The 18,971-nt window shown below is 46.2% G+C and overlaps 1 protein-coding gene across 1 annotated transcript; it reads right to left on the bottom strand.

Annotated features, from left to right (window-relative positions):
* Window positions 1–13,647: 13,647 nt before the first annotated feature.
* On the bottom strand, window positions 13,648–18,971 carry MED21 (mediator complex subunit 21). The gene is made up of 4 exons (XM_002712694.6): window positions 18,917–18,971; window positions 16,439–16,553; window positions 15,481–15,581; window positions 13,648–14,484 (listed from the first exon to the last, which is right to left on the bottom strand). The coding sequence occupies exons 1-4, from the start codon at window positions 18,956–18,958 to the stop codon at window positions 14,308–14,310; spliced, it is 435 nt and encodes a 144-aa protein (XP_002712740.1). The 5' UTR covers window positions 18,959–18,971; the 3' UTR covers window positions 13,648–14,307.

Below are 18,971 nucleotides of genomic sequence, written 5' to 3'. Positions count from 1 at the left end.
GAGAGAGAGAGAGAGAGAGAGAGAGAGAAAGGTCTTCCTTTGCCGTTGGTTCACCCTCCAATGGCCGCCACAGCTGGTGCACTGCAGCCGGCGGACTGCGCTGATCCGATGGCAGGAGCCAGGTGCTTCTCCTGGTCTCCCATGGGGTGCAGGGCCCAAGCACTTGGGCCATCCTCCACTGCACTCCCGGACCACAGCAGAGAGCTGGCCTGGAAGAGGGGCAACCGGGAAAGAATCCAGCGCCCAGACCGGTACTAGAACCCGGTGTGGGGGTGCCGCAAGGTGGAAGATTAGCCTATTGAGCCGCGGCGCCGGCCCAATAGATCACATTTTAATGATGATTCTGAGTCCTATACTTATAAGCAATAGGTGAAATTTGTAGATTGATGATGCCATGTTGGAAATTTGCCCTGTTTGGAATCAGAGCACCTGCCAGACAGGTAAACTCAGTGTAGCCTTAGGGATACCTAACCCACAATAACCACAGGGATGCTGCAAAGCTTAAGAAATGAAAGCAAACCAGTTATAAATAATATTGATCGGCCAGCGCCGTGGCTCACTAGGCTAATCCTCCGCCTGCGGTGCTGGCACCCTGGGTTCTAGTCTCAGTCAGGGCGCCGGATTCTGTCCCAGTTGCTCCTCTTCCAGTCTAGCTCTCTGCTGTGGCCAGGGAGTGCAGTGGAGGATGGCCCAAGTCCTTGGGCCCTGCACCCACATGGGAGACCAGGAGAGGCACCTGGCTCCTGCCTTCGGATCAGCACGGTGCGCCGGCCACAGTGCACAGGCCGCAGCAGCCACTGGGGGGGGTGAACCAACGGAAAAGGAAGATCTTTCTCTCTGTCTCTATCTCTCTCACTGTCCACTCTGCCTGTCAAAAAAAATAATAATAATAAGTAAATAATATTGATCGGTTACTTTGTATCAGATTAAATATTTACATTCATTAATAAAAGCCACATAATTGTATGTGGTAGTTTATTGCTGTTGTTACTATACAGCTATGTAAACTGAGATACTGAGTGATAATGGGATTTAGCCAGGATACAGTGGATTGGAAGTGGTATAGCTGAAGTTCAAGTGTATCCTGTGTTCAAAACCATTGTACAATATTTTCCAAATAGTAAAATGTTGTTCAAGGGGGTAGGCGTGTGGTGCAATAATGAAATCACCTCTTGGGAGGTCTGCACCCCATCATAATACCTGGATCAAGTAGCAGCTTTTCCACTTCTAATCTAGCTTCCTGCTTACGTGCACCTTGGGAGGCAGTATGTGATGGCTCAAGTCATCGGGTCCCTGCCACCTACGTAGGAGATCTGGATGGAGTTCCTGGTACCTAGCTTCAGGTTGACCCAGCCGTAGCTGTTGCAGGCATCTGGGGGGTGGCATATGTTAGAACACTCTGTCTTTCAAGAAAAAAAATTTTAATGCTATTAAGAGTGATTTATCTTACTTCAGTGATCCAAGAAGTTTTGGCAGCCACAGCCAGAGCCTGGATAGTCACATTTTGCCTTTCCTGAACTCACTCTGCTGAGCCTAAAGTCATCGCTGTGCTTCTGTGGTTCTCCAGAGCTGCGTTTCCCCAGCAAAACCAGGCGAGCAAAACCCAGTGCTGAGCCACCACGTGTCCTGCATTCTGCATCGCATGCTTTAGCTGGCAACTCTTCCTTTGTTTTGGAAAAAGGCTGACATTGAACTTACATCTCACATCTGAAAAAGCCTGTCTGAATTCCTGTGTATCAACTGTTGTTAGAAAGAATAAGTACAAATTAAGGGAATTGTTTGATCTAATAACAAAGAGCGCCTTCACCAGGGTTAGGGAGAAATGTCTTCCAGCAGCGGTCACGGGAGGAATGGGGATTTACTGTACTCTTGTGTGTTGTTTGCTGAAGCATTAATGGAATACGCCAGTGCCTGAGAGAACACACAGGTCATATCAGGTGGATAGAGCTGAACTGTCTTTTAGAATTACTGTGCCTGTTTAATCTCTTATTGGATTTTTTCCTTTGGAGAAGACTTGTTTCCAAAAAGTAATTTCTTCGTTGTGTGTTGAGCATCATAATTTGAAGATCAGAGAGACAACCATGGTATCTAGGGATCTTCTTAAATTTTTAGCTCAGGCAGAAGAAAATTGTAATTTGAGGAGAATTATCCAACTTCAGCTAATTCTAGATCTTAAAGATAAATGTAATCACTGTAAACTCTCTGGATACCTCTGGCAAGAGAATGAATCTCTTCTGTTCTCACGAGGTTTTGTGATTGATGAGGGTCACTCATTCTGTCATGATTTGTCTTGTTTTATCCTAAATAATCAAGACAAAATGGCAGCCCTTAACAGACTTCGACGGAAAAGTGAAAAGAAAATCACTCAGGCACAATGATCATGTCTGCCCTGCCATGCACCGTGGGAGTCTCTGGGCCCTCTCCCTAACCCTCACCAGCCTGGGCAGGGGACAGGCACACTCCTCATCCCCTTCCTTCCCAGGAAGCACCTCTCAGAGCTCTCCGTGGTCAGCCCCTTGCACTGTTACTGGTCACCAGGGAACTGTGGGACACGTGACTCATCTCTAGAAAAACTCAGAAGTTATTCAAGTATTAATTTGCTATTTTTTAAAAGTCACATATCATTTTTATATTTTCTTCTTTTTTATTTTTTAAGAGATTTATTTATTTGTTTGAAAGGCACAGAGAGAGAGAGAGAGAGAGAGAGATCGATCTTCCAGTCCATCAGTTCATTCCCCAAATGGCCCAAGGGCCAGGACTGGGCCAGGCCAAATCCAGGAGCCTGAAATGTCATCCAGGTCTCCCATGTGGGTGGCTGGGGCCCAAGCACTTGGGCCATCTTCTGCTGCTTTCCCAGGAACATTAGCAGGGAGCTGGATTGTAAATAGAATAGCCGGGACTCAAACCAACACTGATAATGGTTTAGCATGCTGTGCCACAAAATTGGCTCCATAAAATGTTAATTCATTTTCAAATGATCATATTAAATGTAATTATGATTAAGACATCTTTTAGGGAATTCACTACATTTTTTCAAAAGAGAAAAATAATTGTGAGAATAAAAAGATTTTCAAATGCTGGGTTGTCATAACTTTCAGTTTTCATTCTATTATTTTTTAAATTAATTAATCCTCAAGACAGAGATCTTCCATCTGTTGGTTCACTCTCCCACTGCCTGCAATAACCAAGCCTGAGCCTGGCTGGAACTGGGAGCCTGAACTCAATCCAGGTTTTCTGTGTGGGCAGCAGGGACCCAACCATTGAGCTCTGATTGCTGCCTCCCAGGATGTGCGTTAGCAGGAAATTGGAATGGGTGATGGACTCAAACCTATTTAATAAAAGATGCAGGTATCCCAAGCCATGTCTTAACTGCTGTGTGGAACACGCACTTGCCCCCTCTCCATCTCTCCTGATAGGTTGTTTGGGTTGAGTGTGTGCAGGAAATCTGCATATGCAGTGTGAATGGGGAGGGATTTCTTAGTAGCCTTTTCAGAGAGCTGTGGATATCCTTCCTCAATACTCACTAAGAGTCAACTATTGGCAGCTGTATTGCCATGTGGAGTCCAAAACCATCATGAGTGGACTTCCCCACCATGTTACATAAAGTCCACTGAGATCTGAGTGGATATTTTAGCCATGAAGGATTTTGTTACCATCATGCACTGACCAAGTGGTAACCAAAAAAATGGTTTCATGAGCTGTTCTGATCTTGTTGACAAATTTCATTAAATAGTGTTATAAAGATCAAAACTGTTAATACCATTACAGTCTCATGAGAAAACTATCAGAAAAGTCTGAGTGTCGGGAAGTTGTCAAGCTCATGGAGAGGATACAAGTTTTCCAAAATTCTAATTTTCACTTGAAGATACAAATTTTATCATTGGCAACAAATACTATCTGTTGTGTTGCTAGAAGTGACAGGATTATTGGCTCACTTCTCCAGTTACCTAATTCTGAATAACTGCAGTTTGTCTCAGTCTTTAACAAATGGTGTTCCATGAGGGGGAAAAAAAAGCTAGTTTAGCTCCCACCTGTGTGTGAGTTTCTTTCCCTTGATAAAGCCACCACACTGAGATATGCAGCAGGACTGTATTAGTAATGTACACTTCATATACTATCACACAGAATAGTAACATGATACATACTTAGGGGTCCAGATGTAATAATTTTACTCCTTAGTTAGGGGAATTCTTAGTTTACATTGGGTTTTGTTTTCCCCTGGTGAATATGACAGTAAAAATTCCAAAGGCTAGTTTGGTTTCAGGGGCTGATCGATGCTAAGTCTTCAGCTACTTTACCTACCATTGCTTTTGCAGCACCAGTGGCAAATGCTACCACAGCGAAAAAGGCTAATAACATTTTGGCATTGTTGTGAAAATAGTCTGACTTCATTCTTGCAGGGGGCGAAGGACCACACTTTAAGAATTATTCTCTTCATTGTGTCACATTGACACTTAGATTGAATCAATGAATTCATGGAGGAGCAGGGTGGAGGATAGGGTTGTGGGTTGTTGAGAAAGGCTAAGGGTGCTATGCATTGATCTCCATTTTCAAGCAGTGTGGAAGTCACTGCATTTCTGGCTGCAGGGGGCCACGTCCTGTAACTTGAAGGTGGAGGACCAGAGTCAGTCTTTAACTGGGTGAAGGGGTGAACCCCAGAAATGCTTGATTTTTAGCCCAGTCAAGCTGACTTCACCAAGGTGAAGATATTGATGGGAAGGAGTGTGATCCTAAGACTTGGAAATGGGTCGTCTTAATTCATGTATTCAAAAATCTTGCGTCCTCTGGGCTTGCAAGAGTAGCCCTCTCTATCAATGGTGAGCTCTTCTCATTTCCTGCAAGGTGTGATGGCATCCCACCACCCATATCCCAGTTAACAGAAAATACATGTAGGTCAACTACAGTAAACACAGCTGGAGATGCGCTGGCTCTGCTACGCAGGCAAAGGTGCTGCCGGCTCCAGTGAAGGTAAACTGGAGGGAGCTGAGAAAATACACAAGGGCAGGGCCCGGCGCGGTGGCTCACTTGGTTAATCCTCTGCCTGCTGAGCTGGCATCCCATTTGGGCACCGGGTTCTAATCCCAGTTGCTCCTCTTCCAGTCCAGCTCTCTCCTGTGGCCCAGGGGGGCAGTGGAGGATGGCCTAAGTGCTTGGGACCCTGCACCTGCATGGGAGACTAGGAAGAAGCACCTGGCTCCTGGCTTCAGATTGGCGCAGTTCTGGCCATAGCGGCCATTTGGGGGGTGAACCAATGGAAGGAAGACCTTTCTCTCTGTCTCTTTCTATCACTGTCTGTAACTCTACCTAATAAATAAATAATCTTAAAAAAAAAAAAGAAAATACGTAAGGGTGTGGAATTAAGGAGACAAGACACAATGTTGGATAAGGAAGAAGCCATCAGTGTAGGATCCTGTCATCTAACATCTTGTGTTTGATGGCTGACTCATAAAACACCTAAAAATAAATATGATCATCAGTCTTATGAGAGCCAACACAGGCACAGTGCTGGCTCAGGCTGATGGTGTGAGCTGGCTGTAGGAAACGGGGCTACCCGACAGCAATGGCAACAACAGGACCCTCAGCTGAAAGCCCAGGTGGCACTGCTCAATTGGGGGAACCAACACAGGCTCTGCATGAGTCATCAGCTCATTACCATCATGAAAATACCTGAGAAAACTAGGTTTATAAAGAGAAAGAGTTTCCTTCAGCTCACCCTGTTTTGGAGGGTCAAGTCCAAGATGGAGCAGACCCATGGGTTGGCAGTGGGTGGCAATGGTGAGCCAGCATGTGGACTGGCTGTTCCTGACTTTGTTTATAACCAAGCTTCTTGTGAGAATTGCCTTCCTGGGGGAAACCCCAAAGACCTAGGAACCTCCGACAAGGTCTCACCTGTAATCACCATAATTCTGCTAAGTTTCCACTTTCTTCCAGTTTCTTCCTGTAACTTCTGACTTAGGAGGTTAAGGGTCACCACGAGCTTGGCAGCTCTATCCTCCTATTGCAACCCTAGCAGGCTCAGTTACCCCATGGAGCCACAAAGTCAAGAGTGGCAGGCAACAGGGACCTTGACCCTCAGAGCATGGAGGAGGTTCTGCAGCTTTACAAGTCCCTCAAGTGGGGAGAGGTGGCCAGCACTGCTCAGTCAGTGGGATCCAGAGGAACCCAGGATGGGGGCGGGGCTGAACCCCAAGAGCAGCTGCCCCAATACAAGGTCAGGACCTCTTCTCCGTTTCTGAAGCCCCTTTCCAAATTCAGAACCAATGGTGGCAGGACAGCGAGGATCCTCCATGAGAAAAGCCCCTGGCACCATGGCAAGTGTTTATGACTGCCCCAACCCATGGCCATCGCCGTGGTGTGCATATGGTTCATTCTCACTTGGTTCCTAATGCGGCAGGGTCAGGCAGTGATGGGGCCTTTATAGTGTTGAGATCAGTAAGGATTCATGCTTTTCTTGAGGAAGTGAGTTGCAGTCCTTGTGGGACTGAGTTGGTTTCCTCCGGCACGGGCTATGAATGCAGCCTGGAGTGCTTCAGCCTTCCCTCTCTCCTCCTCCTGTATCTCCTCTCCCCTCTCCCACATGCACCGGCTTCCTTGGGGCTTTCCTACCACGCATGACCAGCATGGGGCCCTCACCAGAACTGAGTAGATGCCTGCACCTAGCCTCGGACCTCCCAGCTTGAACTGTGTGCCCAAATACAACCCTTTTCTTCATAGATGACCCAGTTCAGCAAAGAGAGAGTGCTAAGATGGCCACTGAGTCAGGTAACTGTACAAAAAGGAAAGAGAAACACAGAGGCATTTTGAGGTACACTGGCTGCCAGGTCCAGTTTGACATGAACACCTCAGAAGCATCAGCACAGCCCCCTGTTGGGGAAGGAAGTGGGGGTTGCTGGCACGGCTCCTGTGCACAGTAGGGTCGCTGGTACCACAGCCCATCTGGTGGTTCTTTCCCGTCACTGGACTTTGTGGCTGGAAGAGCCCCCACACTGCTCTCCTAATCCTTGATGGAGGAGAAAGCCAAGTTTCCCTACCACCCTGCCTCAGCCAAGACGGTAAATAGAAACCAGTATCTGGGGACCGTGCTGTGGCATAGTGGGTAAAGCCACCGCCTGCAGTGCCGGCATCCCATGTGGACATCTGCTCCACTTCCATTCCAGCTCTCTGCTATGGCCTGGGAAAGCAGTGAAAGATGGCCCAAGCATGTGGGCCCTTGCACCCATGTGGGAGACCTAGAAGCTCCTGGCTCCTGGCTTTGGATCGATACAGCTCCAGCCACTGTGGCCAATTGGGGAGTGAACCAGCAGATGGAGGACCTCTCTCTCTCTCTGTTTCTTCTCTCTCTCTGTGTAACTGTTTTTCAAATAAATAAATAAATAAATAAATCTTTTAAAAAAAAAGAAAAAAATGAAACCAGTATCACATCAGCAATATTGTAAATAAAGGAGGCTCTTGCTCTTGTAACTCTTGGAAAAATAGTTGAGAATTAGTAAATATTATAAATAATCAATAGAAAAGCTATAATGCCCGAGACTATGGCAAAGGTAGAAATCGCCCTCAAAGACCTGAAAGATCTTAGCAGACGCTATGGTCACCATCACATCCCCCACTCAACTCCCCTGTGGGGCCCCACAGAATCCAGACATATTCTAGCGGTCGCTGCTGGACTACTGCACCTGCAGGATCTCATTCACTCTACATGAGAACCCCTGGAGGTCACTCCCCACTCTACAGCTGCACTGAGACCTGGATACTCGTTCAGGGTCCCACAACTAATAAGGGGCAGTGCGTAGGAGGGACAGCAAGAGTCCACAGCATCGATGACTTCTTTATATTGCTTCCCATATAGGGTTGTCCTTGAGCTACAAAGCGGCATCTTTCTAATGGGTGATCTGTCCAAGAAAACCAATGTGAATGCACATAAATACACACACACGCATGCACACATGGAAAATAATTTAGCACACACAATATTTACCTAGCTTCCTTTGTGATTGATATTACTGGTTAACAACTTCTCTGCTGGGCCTAAATTTTCATCCTGTGAAGTTGTAAGCAAATCCTTCTGTTTGCTTTTCAGATGAGAATAAATGTGGCAACATAAGTTACTGGCTCCAGGAAGACTCTATTTCAAATAAGAATCATACATGGTGGTAGCTTGGAGTGGACTGCAGGAAAATCTGCCCTTGTGGTCACTGCTACCAAGCCAGTAACTCCAAGGACATCCAAGCCAGCTTTGTCCAAGATAGAGCCAAAGTTCAAAGTCAAACTGCCCTCTTGTGGTGGAAGGCTGTTCTTTGCCCTTCTCAGATATTTGCTGCGCATAAGGCTTTAATCGATCAGGAACTGATTTATATATATATATATATATATATATATATATATATATATATATATATACATACAGTTTTGTTGATATATATTTCACATACTCTAAGTCACTCTTTAAAGATAAATGGTTCAGTGGTTCAGCACATACTCACAGAACTATGCGACCATCACCACTAATTCTAAAACATTTTCATCAGTCCTGGCACAACCCAGTAGGTGCTGAGGTTTAACGTACAGGACATACAAAACCACTCACATGGCATGTACGCAATGGGCTGTTCCAGCACCACTTCTGCTCTTTCTCCAGGGAATTGTAGCCTCATCTGCCCCAAATCTTGTTTTCTACTCTACATGGATGTGGGTTTGATCTTTCTGTTCTCTTCCATTAGTCTATTGATCAAATTCAGGATGACTGACCTATCTATCAACTTGGACACTTCTAATTTCTTTGTGTTGGAAACATTCAAGATCCTCTCCACTAGCTATTTTGAAATATCAGGTTAATTGTCATCAACTATCGTTATTCAACTGCTCGAAAGAACAGAAGTCTCCTCCTTTCCAACTGCTTCCTGTACCCACTAACAGTTGCCTCTGCTCCCCTGTCCCCCTCACTCTTCCAAGGCTTTGGTAACCACTGTTCTTTTTCGCATTTTCTTTTTCCATTCATCTGTCTGTGGACATCCAGGTGGATTTCCTGTCTTGGCTGTTGTGAATAGGGTGGCAGTAAACATGGGAGTGCAGGTTTGTCTTTGACATACTGACTTCAGTTTCCTTGAGTATGCAAGGGCATTTCAAAAAGTGCATGGGAAATGGAGCTAAAACAAATTTATTTTGGTACAAAACAATTTTGAAATCTACACATAGTATTTTTAATAGGGATTTCAAAGACTGTTTTGCATCCAAAATAAATTTATGTTTTAGTTACATTTGTCATGAACTTTTTGAAGTAACCACATAGACCCACCCAGTGGTGGGATTGCTGGATCATACCGCAGTTCTGTTGCGAGTGGTTTGAGGAACTGCCATACTGTTCACAGCGGCTGCAGGCTGTACTAATTTGCATTCCCAACAGTGCATGAGTTTCCCTTTCTCCCCATCCTCCTTAGCATGTGATTTTTCCCTTTTTAAAAAAGAAAAAAATTATGTATTTGAAAGCCAGAGTTCCAGTGAGAGTGGGAGAGAAACAGAGATCTTCCATTTGCTGGTTCACTACCCAGGTGGCCGCAACAGCTGGGAATGGGCCAGGCCAAAGCCTGGCGCCATAGTTTCTTCCAGGTCTCCCACGTGGATGGCAGGGGCCCAAGCACTTAGGCCATCTTCCGCTGCTTTTCCCAGGACGTTAGCAGGAAGTAGAGCAGCTGGGACACAAACCAGCGCTCACAGGGGGTGCCAGCATTCCGACCACACCACAAACCCCGCTCATGACTTTTCATCTTTTTGATGACAGCCATCTAAAAGGAGAGAGGCCATCTCACTGATTTACATTTCCCTGATTAGTGATTCTGAATAGTTTTTTCACATATCTATTAGTCATTTGTACTTTTTGTTTTTGAGAAATTTCTGTTCTGGTCATGTACCCATTTTTAAATCACATTGGTCTATTCTGATCTTTTTTTTTTTAATGCAATTGAAAATGCTTTTTTTTTTTTTTTTTAATTTATCTGACAGAGTTAGACAGTGAGAGAGAGAGAGACAGAGAGAAAGGTCTTCCCTCCATTGGCTCACCCCCTAAATGGCCTCCACAGCTGGAGCTATGCCGATCCGAAGCCAGGAGCCGGGTACTTCTTCCTGGTCTCCGACGTGGGTGCACTTGGGCCATCCTCCACTGCCTTCCCAGGCCACAGCAGAGAGTTGGACTGAAAGAGGAGCAACTGGGACTAGAACCTGGTGCCCACATGGGATGCCGGCACCGCAGGCGGAGGATTAGCCAAGTGAGCCACAGCTCCGGCCCTGAAAATGCTTTTTAATATGTGTTTTTCCTGCCTCTTGTTGCTGCCATGTTGCACATTGGTTTTATGTCCAATAACCTTCTCAAAACTTATCTATGGAATCTCTGTGATTTTCTCCATTTGTATAAATACCATCTTTAAACAGTAAACATTTGGTTTCTTTTTGAAAAATCTTACTAATTTCTTTTTCATGCTTACCTGTAGTACATGGGGATATAGCAACTACCTTTGTTTTCAAGTTTAAAAGGAACGCATTTGACCTTTCAGAATGTTTGCCATAGTTTTGCAAATACTCTTTATACATCAAAACATATTTTGTCTCTTTTTTGCTTAGAGCATTTAATAAAATGCTTCTGCATGTAGATAATCTTGGGGCAAGTGTTTAGCTGTTAAATCACCACTTGGGATACCCATATCTCACATCAGGATGCTTGGGCTCAAGTCCTGGCTCCGTTTCCAATTCCAGCTTCCTGGTTATGTGCACTGTGGAAAGCAATCAGTGATGGCTTGAGTGCTTGGGTCCCTGCTATCCATATGGCAGACCTGGACTAAGTTCCTAGCTCCTGGTTTCCGACTGACCCAGCTCCAGCCATTGCGGCCATTTGGAGAGTGAACCAGTGGATGGAAGACATTGCTCTTGCTCTCCGTCTCTATAACTCTGCCTTTCAAAGAAATAAACAAATCTTTAAAAAAAATATACAGGTGTTTTGGCACAACATGCCACTTGCAATGCCTGCATCCCATATCAGAGTGCCTGGGATTAGATCCTGCCCCATTTCCAATCTAGCTTCCTGCTAATGTGCCTGGGAGCAGATGATGGCCCAAGTTTTTGGATTCCTGCCACCCACAATGGGAGACCCAGTTGGAGTCCCTCAGTTCTAGCTTAGGCTTAGCCCAGCCCCAGCTGTTGTGAGCACTTAGTGAACACGTAGACCGCTCTTGCTTGTTCATGTTTTCTCCCTCCCACACCATTACTCTGCCTGTCAAATAAATAAAAGCTTTTAAAAATGTGCTACTTCATTCTGAACTTTCTGGTTTCTGCAGAGAAATATACTGTTATTTTGGAACCTTTGTTCCCTTACAGACAACATGTCACTTCATTGTGGTCGCTTTCAACGACTTTACTTTTCAGATATTTGATTATGAATCACCTGAGTGTACACTTCTTCGCATTTGTTTTTTTGTTTGTTTGTTTTTGACAGGCAGAATTAGACAGTGAGAGAGAGACAGAGAGAAAGGTCTTCCTTTTCCATTGGTTCATCCCCCCAGTGGCCGCTATGGCCGGTGCACTGCACCAATCCGAAGACAGGAGCCAGGTGCTTCCTCCTGGTCTCCCATGCAGTTGCAGGGCCTAAGGACTTGGGCCATCCTCCACTGCACTCCCCGGCCATAGCAGAGAGCTGGACTGGAAGAGAACAACTGGGACAGAATCCGGCGCCCCAACCGGGACTAGAACCTGGGGTGCCGGCGCCGCAGGCGGAGGATTAGCCTAGTGAGCGTGGTGCCGGCCCACATTTGTTTTTGGCTTGGGGTCTTGCTGAATTTCTTGCATGTATAGGCTGTGCTTTCACTCAGGTTATTTTAATGATTTTTTAGCTCTGCACTCTCTCTCCTCGTGTGAATACTAGATATTTGTATTTTCTTATCGTCCCATAGGCACCTGAGGCTTTGCTCAATTTTTTTTCAATTTCTTTCTCTTGTTTAGGTTGGTAGTTTCTCAATCTGTCCTCCAGTTCACTGATCTCTCCTTTACATCATTTTATCTGTTTGAGAGAGAGGATAGCAGAGATCTTCCATTGGCTGTTTTACTCCCTAAATGTCCACAAGACAGGGCTGGGCCAGGACAAAGTAGAAGCCAGGAGCTTTATCCAGGTCTCCCATGTGGGTGCAGTGGCCCAATTACTCAGGCCATCCTCCTATGCTTTTCCCAAGCACATTAGCAGGGAGCTGTATTGGAAGCAGAGCAGTGGGGACTCTAAATGGTGTCCATATGGGACGCTGGTGTTGCTGGTGGCGGCTTAATCTGCTGCACCACAGCATTGTCCCCCATCCCACCCCTATACGTATATCTTCATTCTATTGAACTAACCAGTGAGTTTGTTACTGTGTATTTTTATTCTAAAATTTCCATTTTCCTCTTTGTATCTTTTCTCAGTTAAGACTTTGTCTTTTTACTTCTTTGAAGAGTCTTCACTAGAGAATGTTTATAATAGCTACTTTGAAATGTTAAATGCCTGGCAGAGTAAAGTGGTTTTTTTTTCCCCTAGGAATTTATTTGAAAGGTACAGTGACACAGAGAGGGAGATCTTCCATCCTCTGGTTCACTCTCCAGATTCCTTCAACAGCCAGGGCCAGGCCAGGAACCAGGTCTCCCACAAAGGTAGCAGGAACCCAAGTATTTGGCTAAGCCTGTTAGCCAAGATCTAGACTGGAAGCAGAGGCAGGACCCCATCCCAGGCACTCCAATACAAAATCCGTGTATCCCAGTGGGTGGTATAATCTATCACACCACAACATCCACCCCACTAAGTATTTCTAGTAAGCTTCCATCGTAACACCCTGCAAAGATTCAAAGTCCAGACCGTCTATGCCTAAGCAATAAACTGCCGCCACTTCAGTTGCTAAAGCGGGTGTTCTCGGCGTTTGAAATGCCTTGTTTCTCAAGAGCTGTGGGGAAGCCTGCTGCAGCAGACTACCATCTTGAGGGTTCTCTGGCAGAGCCAGCTCTGGATAGCAACGGATTCAAGTGAAGTCCTAGAGATTCTGAGACAGTCAGGACAGTGTGGAAGATATTTCAACTTGACTGCAGGAGACCCCAGAGCTGCATCAGTCACTGTAGCTGACATGCTGACACACTGAGGAGCGATGGAGAAAACAACTCTGAAATAACTGCTATGGGAGGATGGCCCTCTTAAAATACAGCGGGGAGGGGGGGTTAATGAGAGCAGAATACAGGCCTGTAGATAAAGAGAACAAGCCAATCAGGATGAAGAAAACTCACAGCAGCCTGGGAATTTCATTGAGTAGAGGCTTCCTCAGTTAAAGCAAACGTGGAGGTGGTGGAGGTGAGAATTTCATTGAGTAGAGGCTTCCTCAGTTAAAGCAAACGTGGAGGTGAATTCAAAGGGACATGAGGTTCTGCAAGAGGAAAGGTTTGCCTCAGTGTGACCTACTCTCACCCGGCCACACTAACACTTTGGGTTTCTGAGAACTGACAAATTTTCAGAAACTTCCTTTCTCAAAGCTCCAAATTTATACAATGCCACTTCCATAGTGGCAAAAAGATACCAGCCCACTGAAAGATCCATCTCTGCACTGAGAATGTCTCTTCTGGCTTCAGGGTTGTTTTCATTTATGAAAGGACTACCGATTTTTTTTTTTTAAGATTATTTATTTGAAAGAGTTACAGAGAGGCAGAGGCAGAGAGAGAAAGGAGAGACAGAGGTATTCCATCCACTGGTTCACTCCCCAGATGGTTGCAATGGCCGGAACTGGGCGGATCCAAAGCTTGGTGCCAGGAGCTCCTTCTGGGTCTCCTATGCAGATGCAGGGGCCCAAGGACTTGAGCCATCTTCCACTGCTTTCCTAGGCCATTGCAGAGAGCTGGATCGGAAGAGGAGCATCCCAGATTCTTAACAGTGCCCATATGGGATGCCAGCACTGCAAGCAGTGGCTTTTCCTGCCACCCACAGTGCTGGCCCCAGGACTATTACAGAAATTTGAGTTTTAAACAACATACAAACTTTGTCACCAAAGAACAGTGCATGTTTATTTGTATTTTGATCACAAATGCAGTATCTGCCTTAGTAATCTCAGATTAAAAAAAAACTGATAGTTTAAAGCTGGTTCAATCACAACTTTATATGCTTGTTTATCAAGAGTAAAAATAGAAGATTTTAAAAACAGCTACAAAGGTAAAACATGTCATAACGTTTAACGTTTCTGTAACTGCTGGTAAGGCTGACATTTAATCCAAGGTAGAATTCTTAATGGCCTTGAGACAGTTCTTAGCCGCCGGCACGCACTGGTGCTATGAGTCCGGCAGGGTCTGGCTGTGGGTGCCGCTCCTCGTCTTCAGCTGGGACTGTGCAATGTCAGCGAGTGCACTTTGGATCTTTTCCAGAAGCATGTCCCCTCGGTACACAACATCCTCCAGACAGGTGGCAGCTTCGTGGTTCTCCTCTTCTAGCTTATATAAGCTAGCAGCCTTTTAAGACATAAATTTGACAATCCTTTAGAGTGGAGAAGAGACTGCAGTAGAGGTATTTATTTTTAAATCTCGGTGATTTTGCAACCAGTGATACAGTTTTAATAGGAGAAATTCTCAAAGTGAGGTAACTTAAGTTCCTCCATATGATTATAAAGTAATGGATTTTCAAGAGATCTTACTATCTAGTATGACTCTGTTCCAAACTGCCTTTGCTATCCATTATTTTATTCCTCGTTCAGAAAGCCACCATCCTTTCCTTCTTTGCTAGAAAAAGATAAACCAGAACATACAAGGTTTCCTTCTAACTCAAAATTGGACAACTACTGTACAGCTATTCAGCACAATCTTCAACAGACAATACTAGCACTGAATTAGTGAAACGCCCATCTTAGAGGCTGACATCATGGCGCAGCACAGTAAACCATCATCTGCCACACCAGCATCCCATAAGGGCGCCTGTTCAAGTTCTGGCTGCTCCACTTCAGATCCAGCTCCCTGCTAATGTGCCTAGGAAGGCAGCAAAGGATGGCCCAAGTCCTTGGACCCTTGCACCTACATGGGAGACCCGGAAGAAGCTCCTGGCTCCAGCCTGGTCCAGCTGTGATCATTTCGGAAGTGAACTAGAGTATGGAAAGTATGGGGACAGTGTTGTGAGATGCAGTTGGTTAAGCCACCTCCTGCAATGCCAGCATCCCACATGACTGCCTGGGCTCCTGTCACCCACATGGGAGACCCAGATGGAATTCCAGGCTCTTGGCTTCAGCCTGACCCAGGCCAGACTGTGGTGGCCATTTGGGGAGTGAACCAGTGAATGGAAGGTATCTCTGTCTCCGGCTCCCTCTCTTACTTTGTCTTTCAAGTAAATCCAAGAGTAAATCCTTAAAAATAATCATAAAATAGTTCTGAATATTACAATGAAAGTCAATAAATCTATCTCCTTCAATTCAAAATTATCTGCTACCAGTAAAATTCTCTAAGAAAAAAGGTTGTTACCTGTAACGCAGCTGTGGATTCTTCACTGGGTAAAGAATCTATCAAAACATCAATATCTTTTGCTGTTCGTGCAATAAGTGCTGCAAAAAGCTGGGCATACTCTGCAGAAAGACTACTCAATTAGTATGAGAAAATCTCGGGTTTACACAAACAGAAAATTAGATTCAAGTTAATGAAACCAGGAAACTTAACCTAACTTTTTAATATTAGAATTCCAATGATCAAAGTGTTATTTTAATGAGTCAGTGTAGTGATGCACTGGGTTGAGCCACTAATCGTAATGCTGGCAACCCATGTCCCAGTGCTGGTTCAAGTCCTGGCTCCTCTGCTTCTGATCCTGCTCGCTGCTAATGTCCCTGGGATAGCAGCAGAAGATGGCCCAAGTACTTGGACCCCTACCACCCGTGTGTGAGACCTGGATAGAGTTCCTGGCTCAGGCCCGGCCTTTATGTCCCTGTGGGGAATGAACCAGTAGATGGAAGGTATCTCTCATGCTCTCTGTCTCTCCCTCACTCTCTATCACTCTGCCTTTCAAATAGAAATATTTAAAAGAAAAAAATCCATTTTAAGGCACCAGTTCTGTTACATATTTAACTTAATACAGGCTCAGAGAATTAAGCCTAAGGCATGTTCACTTCATGTATTAGGATAATATGGAAGACACTAGAATCAATGAATCTGTACATGGGATGCCCTAATTATCAGGGTCCGTCAGTAAAGTTCAGCCAAATTCCTAATTCTCTCCAAGGGCACCAATCTGGTATGACACAAGAAGAATTATGGTATTATGCAAGTTAACTACAATAAATAATTTCTGGTATGACATACAAAATGTCCAGTAGTACCTCAGTAACATCTGTATAAAGAAGCAACAGAGTGAATTTCTAAATAAATCTAATTTAAAGGATTACACGAAGTCCGAGAATCAAATAAAGGGAAGCCAAGAAAAGCTGTTTACCTTCCGTGGGATTAGCAGGCTGGTCTTTGTTAATGGCTGTCTGAATGTTGTTAAAAGAGGCAGGAGGCCCACCCTGCTGCAGTACTCCAATGGCGTTACAGAACTGATCTGCAAGCTTGGGCCAGAGAAAACAGGTCAGGATTATACAAAGTTTATCAAGTCTAAAGCTTTTGCTGGTAATGGCAACAAGTTTCCCAAAACAATGCTCTCTGAGCAGGGGAGTGAATCAGAAAGGAGTAATTTTGGATAAAACAAGCCAGTGTGTTAACAATGATTAGATATTTCAACCATGCAAATAAACTTAGTATCAACCTAGGTGGTGTTGATATCAATCTAGATGAGACAGTAAAAATGGAATTAAAATATAAATATATTTTGGTGCAAAAAAATTTTGCAGCCCATGCAAACTTGTATCATCTTTCTTGTCTTCTGAAGCTAACAGAATGATAAAGACAATTTTGTGCCAATATTACAGGCAACGAGACTTTCCACGTATGGCCCCAGATTTAATTTAAAAAAGTGTTACTCATATACAATTCCTTTTCTGAGATCTCAGTGTTCACAAGGCAAAGAAATAGGGGAAATAAGGTGCCTTTTCTAATGCAGTGCTAAGCGTTGTTAAAGTATTCCTTCAGCAGCTCTCAAGACTGAGAAACCAGTGCCTTACCATCTTCAAACCAGGGACCACAGCTCCCCACCAATCCTCTCACTAGGCCTGACCTCTCAGACCTCAAGTCCTGTTTCCCATCAGTGAGGAAGCATTTCCACCGCCCTTCTCCGCCATGACTGCAATGGCCGGACTCGAAGTCACCTGCTCCCCTGATAAGTATCTAACTGGTCTTGAGAGCGTCCTGGCCAACCAGTCTCATTCCAGAGTCTCATGCCTTCCAGCTTCCTACCCCGCGGATGGTTCATTCTCCCCCTTCCGTTCCATCAGTTACCTCCCGCCAGAATTACTGCAATCGCGCCCTCACTGTTCTCTGGTTACCCATCGTATTCCACCCTGCACAAAAACCGCCGGCTCACTCCACTGCGGTCAGCAAGCCAGCTCTTCCTAAACATTTTTCACATTTTACTCCCTCAGTTACTCGCTAGTTATCAGTTTGTTGGTTTGCTATTTGCAATGGAGGGGGAAGAGCTTGGAAGCTATATAAACCTAGATTCTAATCCTGGTTTGATTAACCTGACAAACAGCGGAAACGCACAAAAAACCCTTCAACACAGTGGCTATCTGTACTGTCCCTCACAAGCTTTCAAGATCCAATTAGACTTTCATTCAACAAACAGTGATTGAAAGAAACTCCACGGCAAGAAACGAACATAAACCTAACAGCCGTAACACAAATATGGTGAACACGACATGAATAATTACGATTACGATAATTCAGTATTTCAGGGCGCATGGCTCCATATTCCAATTTACTCAGCACTGACAGCTGAAAACACCGGATTCATTCTAACTCCCTAACCCCATAGTGTTTTTACATCATTTAAATGTCCCCTGGGTATGTGACATCATCCTTATGCCCTTCAGGCTGTCCCTTTGGAACTACGATTGGGCTCCGACACAGCAGGCGCTCATGGCGTACCCTGAAGGCTTCTCTGGAGACCCCAGCTACCAGCAGGCCTCCCCCTGGGGGAGAGGCCACACTCCCTCCGCCCTGCCTCGCCTCCAGGGGCCAGGCCACGAAGGAAGGCTTCCATCCAGCACCAGCATGTGCAGAAGCTCCCCGAGGGCCTGGCAGGCGGCCCGGGCGAGTCGGCCAGGCAGGATGTCACCCACACTCGGTGGCTGCCCGCTCAGCCTCGCAAGCTCCCGCGCTGTTCACAGCACGCTGGCGCTCTGCAAGCGCTCGGCTCGTCAGCTTCAGGGGCTGGGGGGTGAACAGTCACAGTGCCCGCCCAGGCACCTGCCCGGGGACAGCAGCCCCAGCAGGCAGGGCAGCCAGCGGCCGCTCCAAGCCCAGGGCCGAGGGCTCGCACGCACTCTCAGGTGCAAAGCATCGCCAGGGACAACGCTTCTCAAACCCAGGGACCTCAACGCCCGAACACAAGGTTCACAAGCTTCCAGACGTCAGCTCTCGCCATCCCTTGCCTGAGGGAGCGAACACAACTTCTCCAGGCGCCACCGCTCCTGCTCCCGCCCCTCGAAGTACCGGAGCCCGGCTAAGGCGTCGCACCGAGACGCAGCCTCCAGGGCCCCGGGGCCGAGGTACACGCAGAGAACCGGGTCTGCTTTCTTCTCCACCCGCCCCCAGCACCAGTGTCCGGCGAGCCCCGTGAGGCCGCCGCCGGGCAAAGGGGCTGCTCCCTCCGCGGCCCCCGCGCCCCCACGGCCGGCCTCGAACGCCCCGAATTCGCAGAGGCACCGCCTCCATCTGCTCGCCACCGCCGAGGGCTGCGTCTCGGGCCTCTTCTCCTCCCCCGTTTTACCTCAGGAATGAGGCAGACCGCAAGTAAGCGAATTAAAGCGCCTACCGAGTTCACGGCGTCTTGCAGCTGTGTGAGGCGGTCCGCCATGTTCCTCCCGCAC

This window comes from Oryctolagus cuniculus, chromosome 9 (assembly GCF_051225735.1).
Source record: "Oryctolagus cuniculus isolate XC-2025 breed Fujian yellow rabbit chromosome 9, ASM5122573v1, whole genome shotgun sequence".
Taxonomy (NCBI): domain Eukaryota; kingdom Metazoa; phylum Chordata; class Mammalia; order Lagomorpha; family Leporidae; genus Oryctolagus; species Oryctolagus cuniculus.
Note: the sequence above shows the minus strand (reverse complement) of the source record. Positions and strands in the feature narration are given on the sequence as shown.

Bases quoted from the DNA above. Each gene is read 5' to 3' on its own strand.
- MED21 (XM_002712694.6), bottom strand. From the start codon at position 18,958: ATGGCGGACCGCCTCACACAGCTGCAAGACGCCGTGAACTCG. The intron at 15,582-16,438 runs GTAAACAGCTTT...GTCTTTCTGCAG, and splicing joins GCCTGCTAATCCCACGGAAG to AGTATGCCCAGCTTTTTGCA. The intron at 14,485-15,480 runs GTAACAACCTTT...ATGTCTTAAAAG, and splicing joins AATCCACAGCTGCGTTACAG to GCTGCTAGCTTATATAAGCT.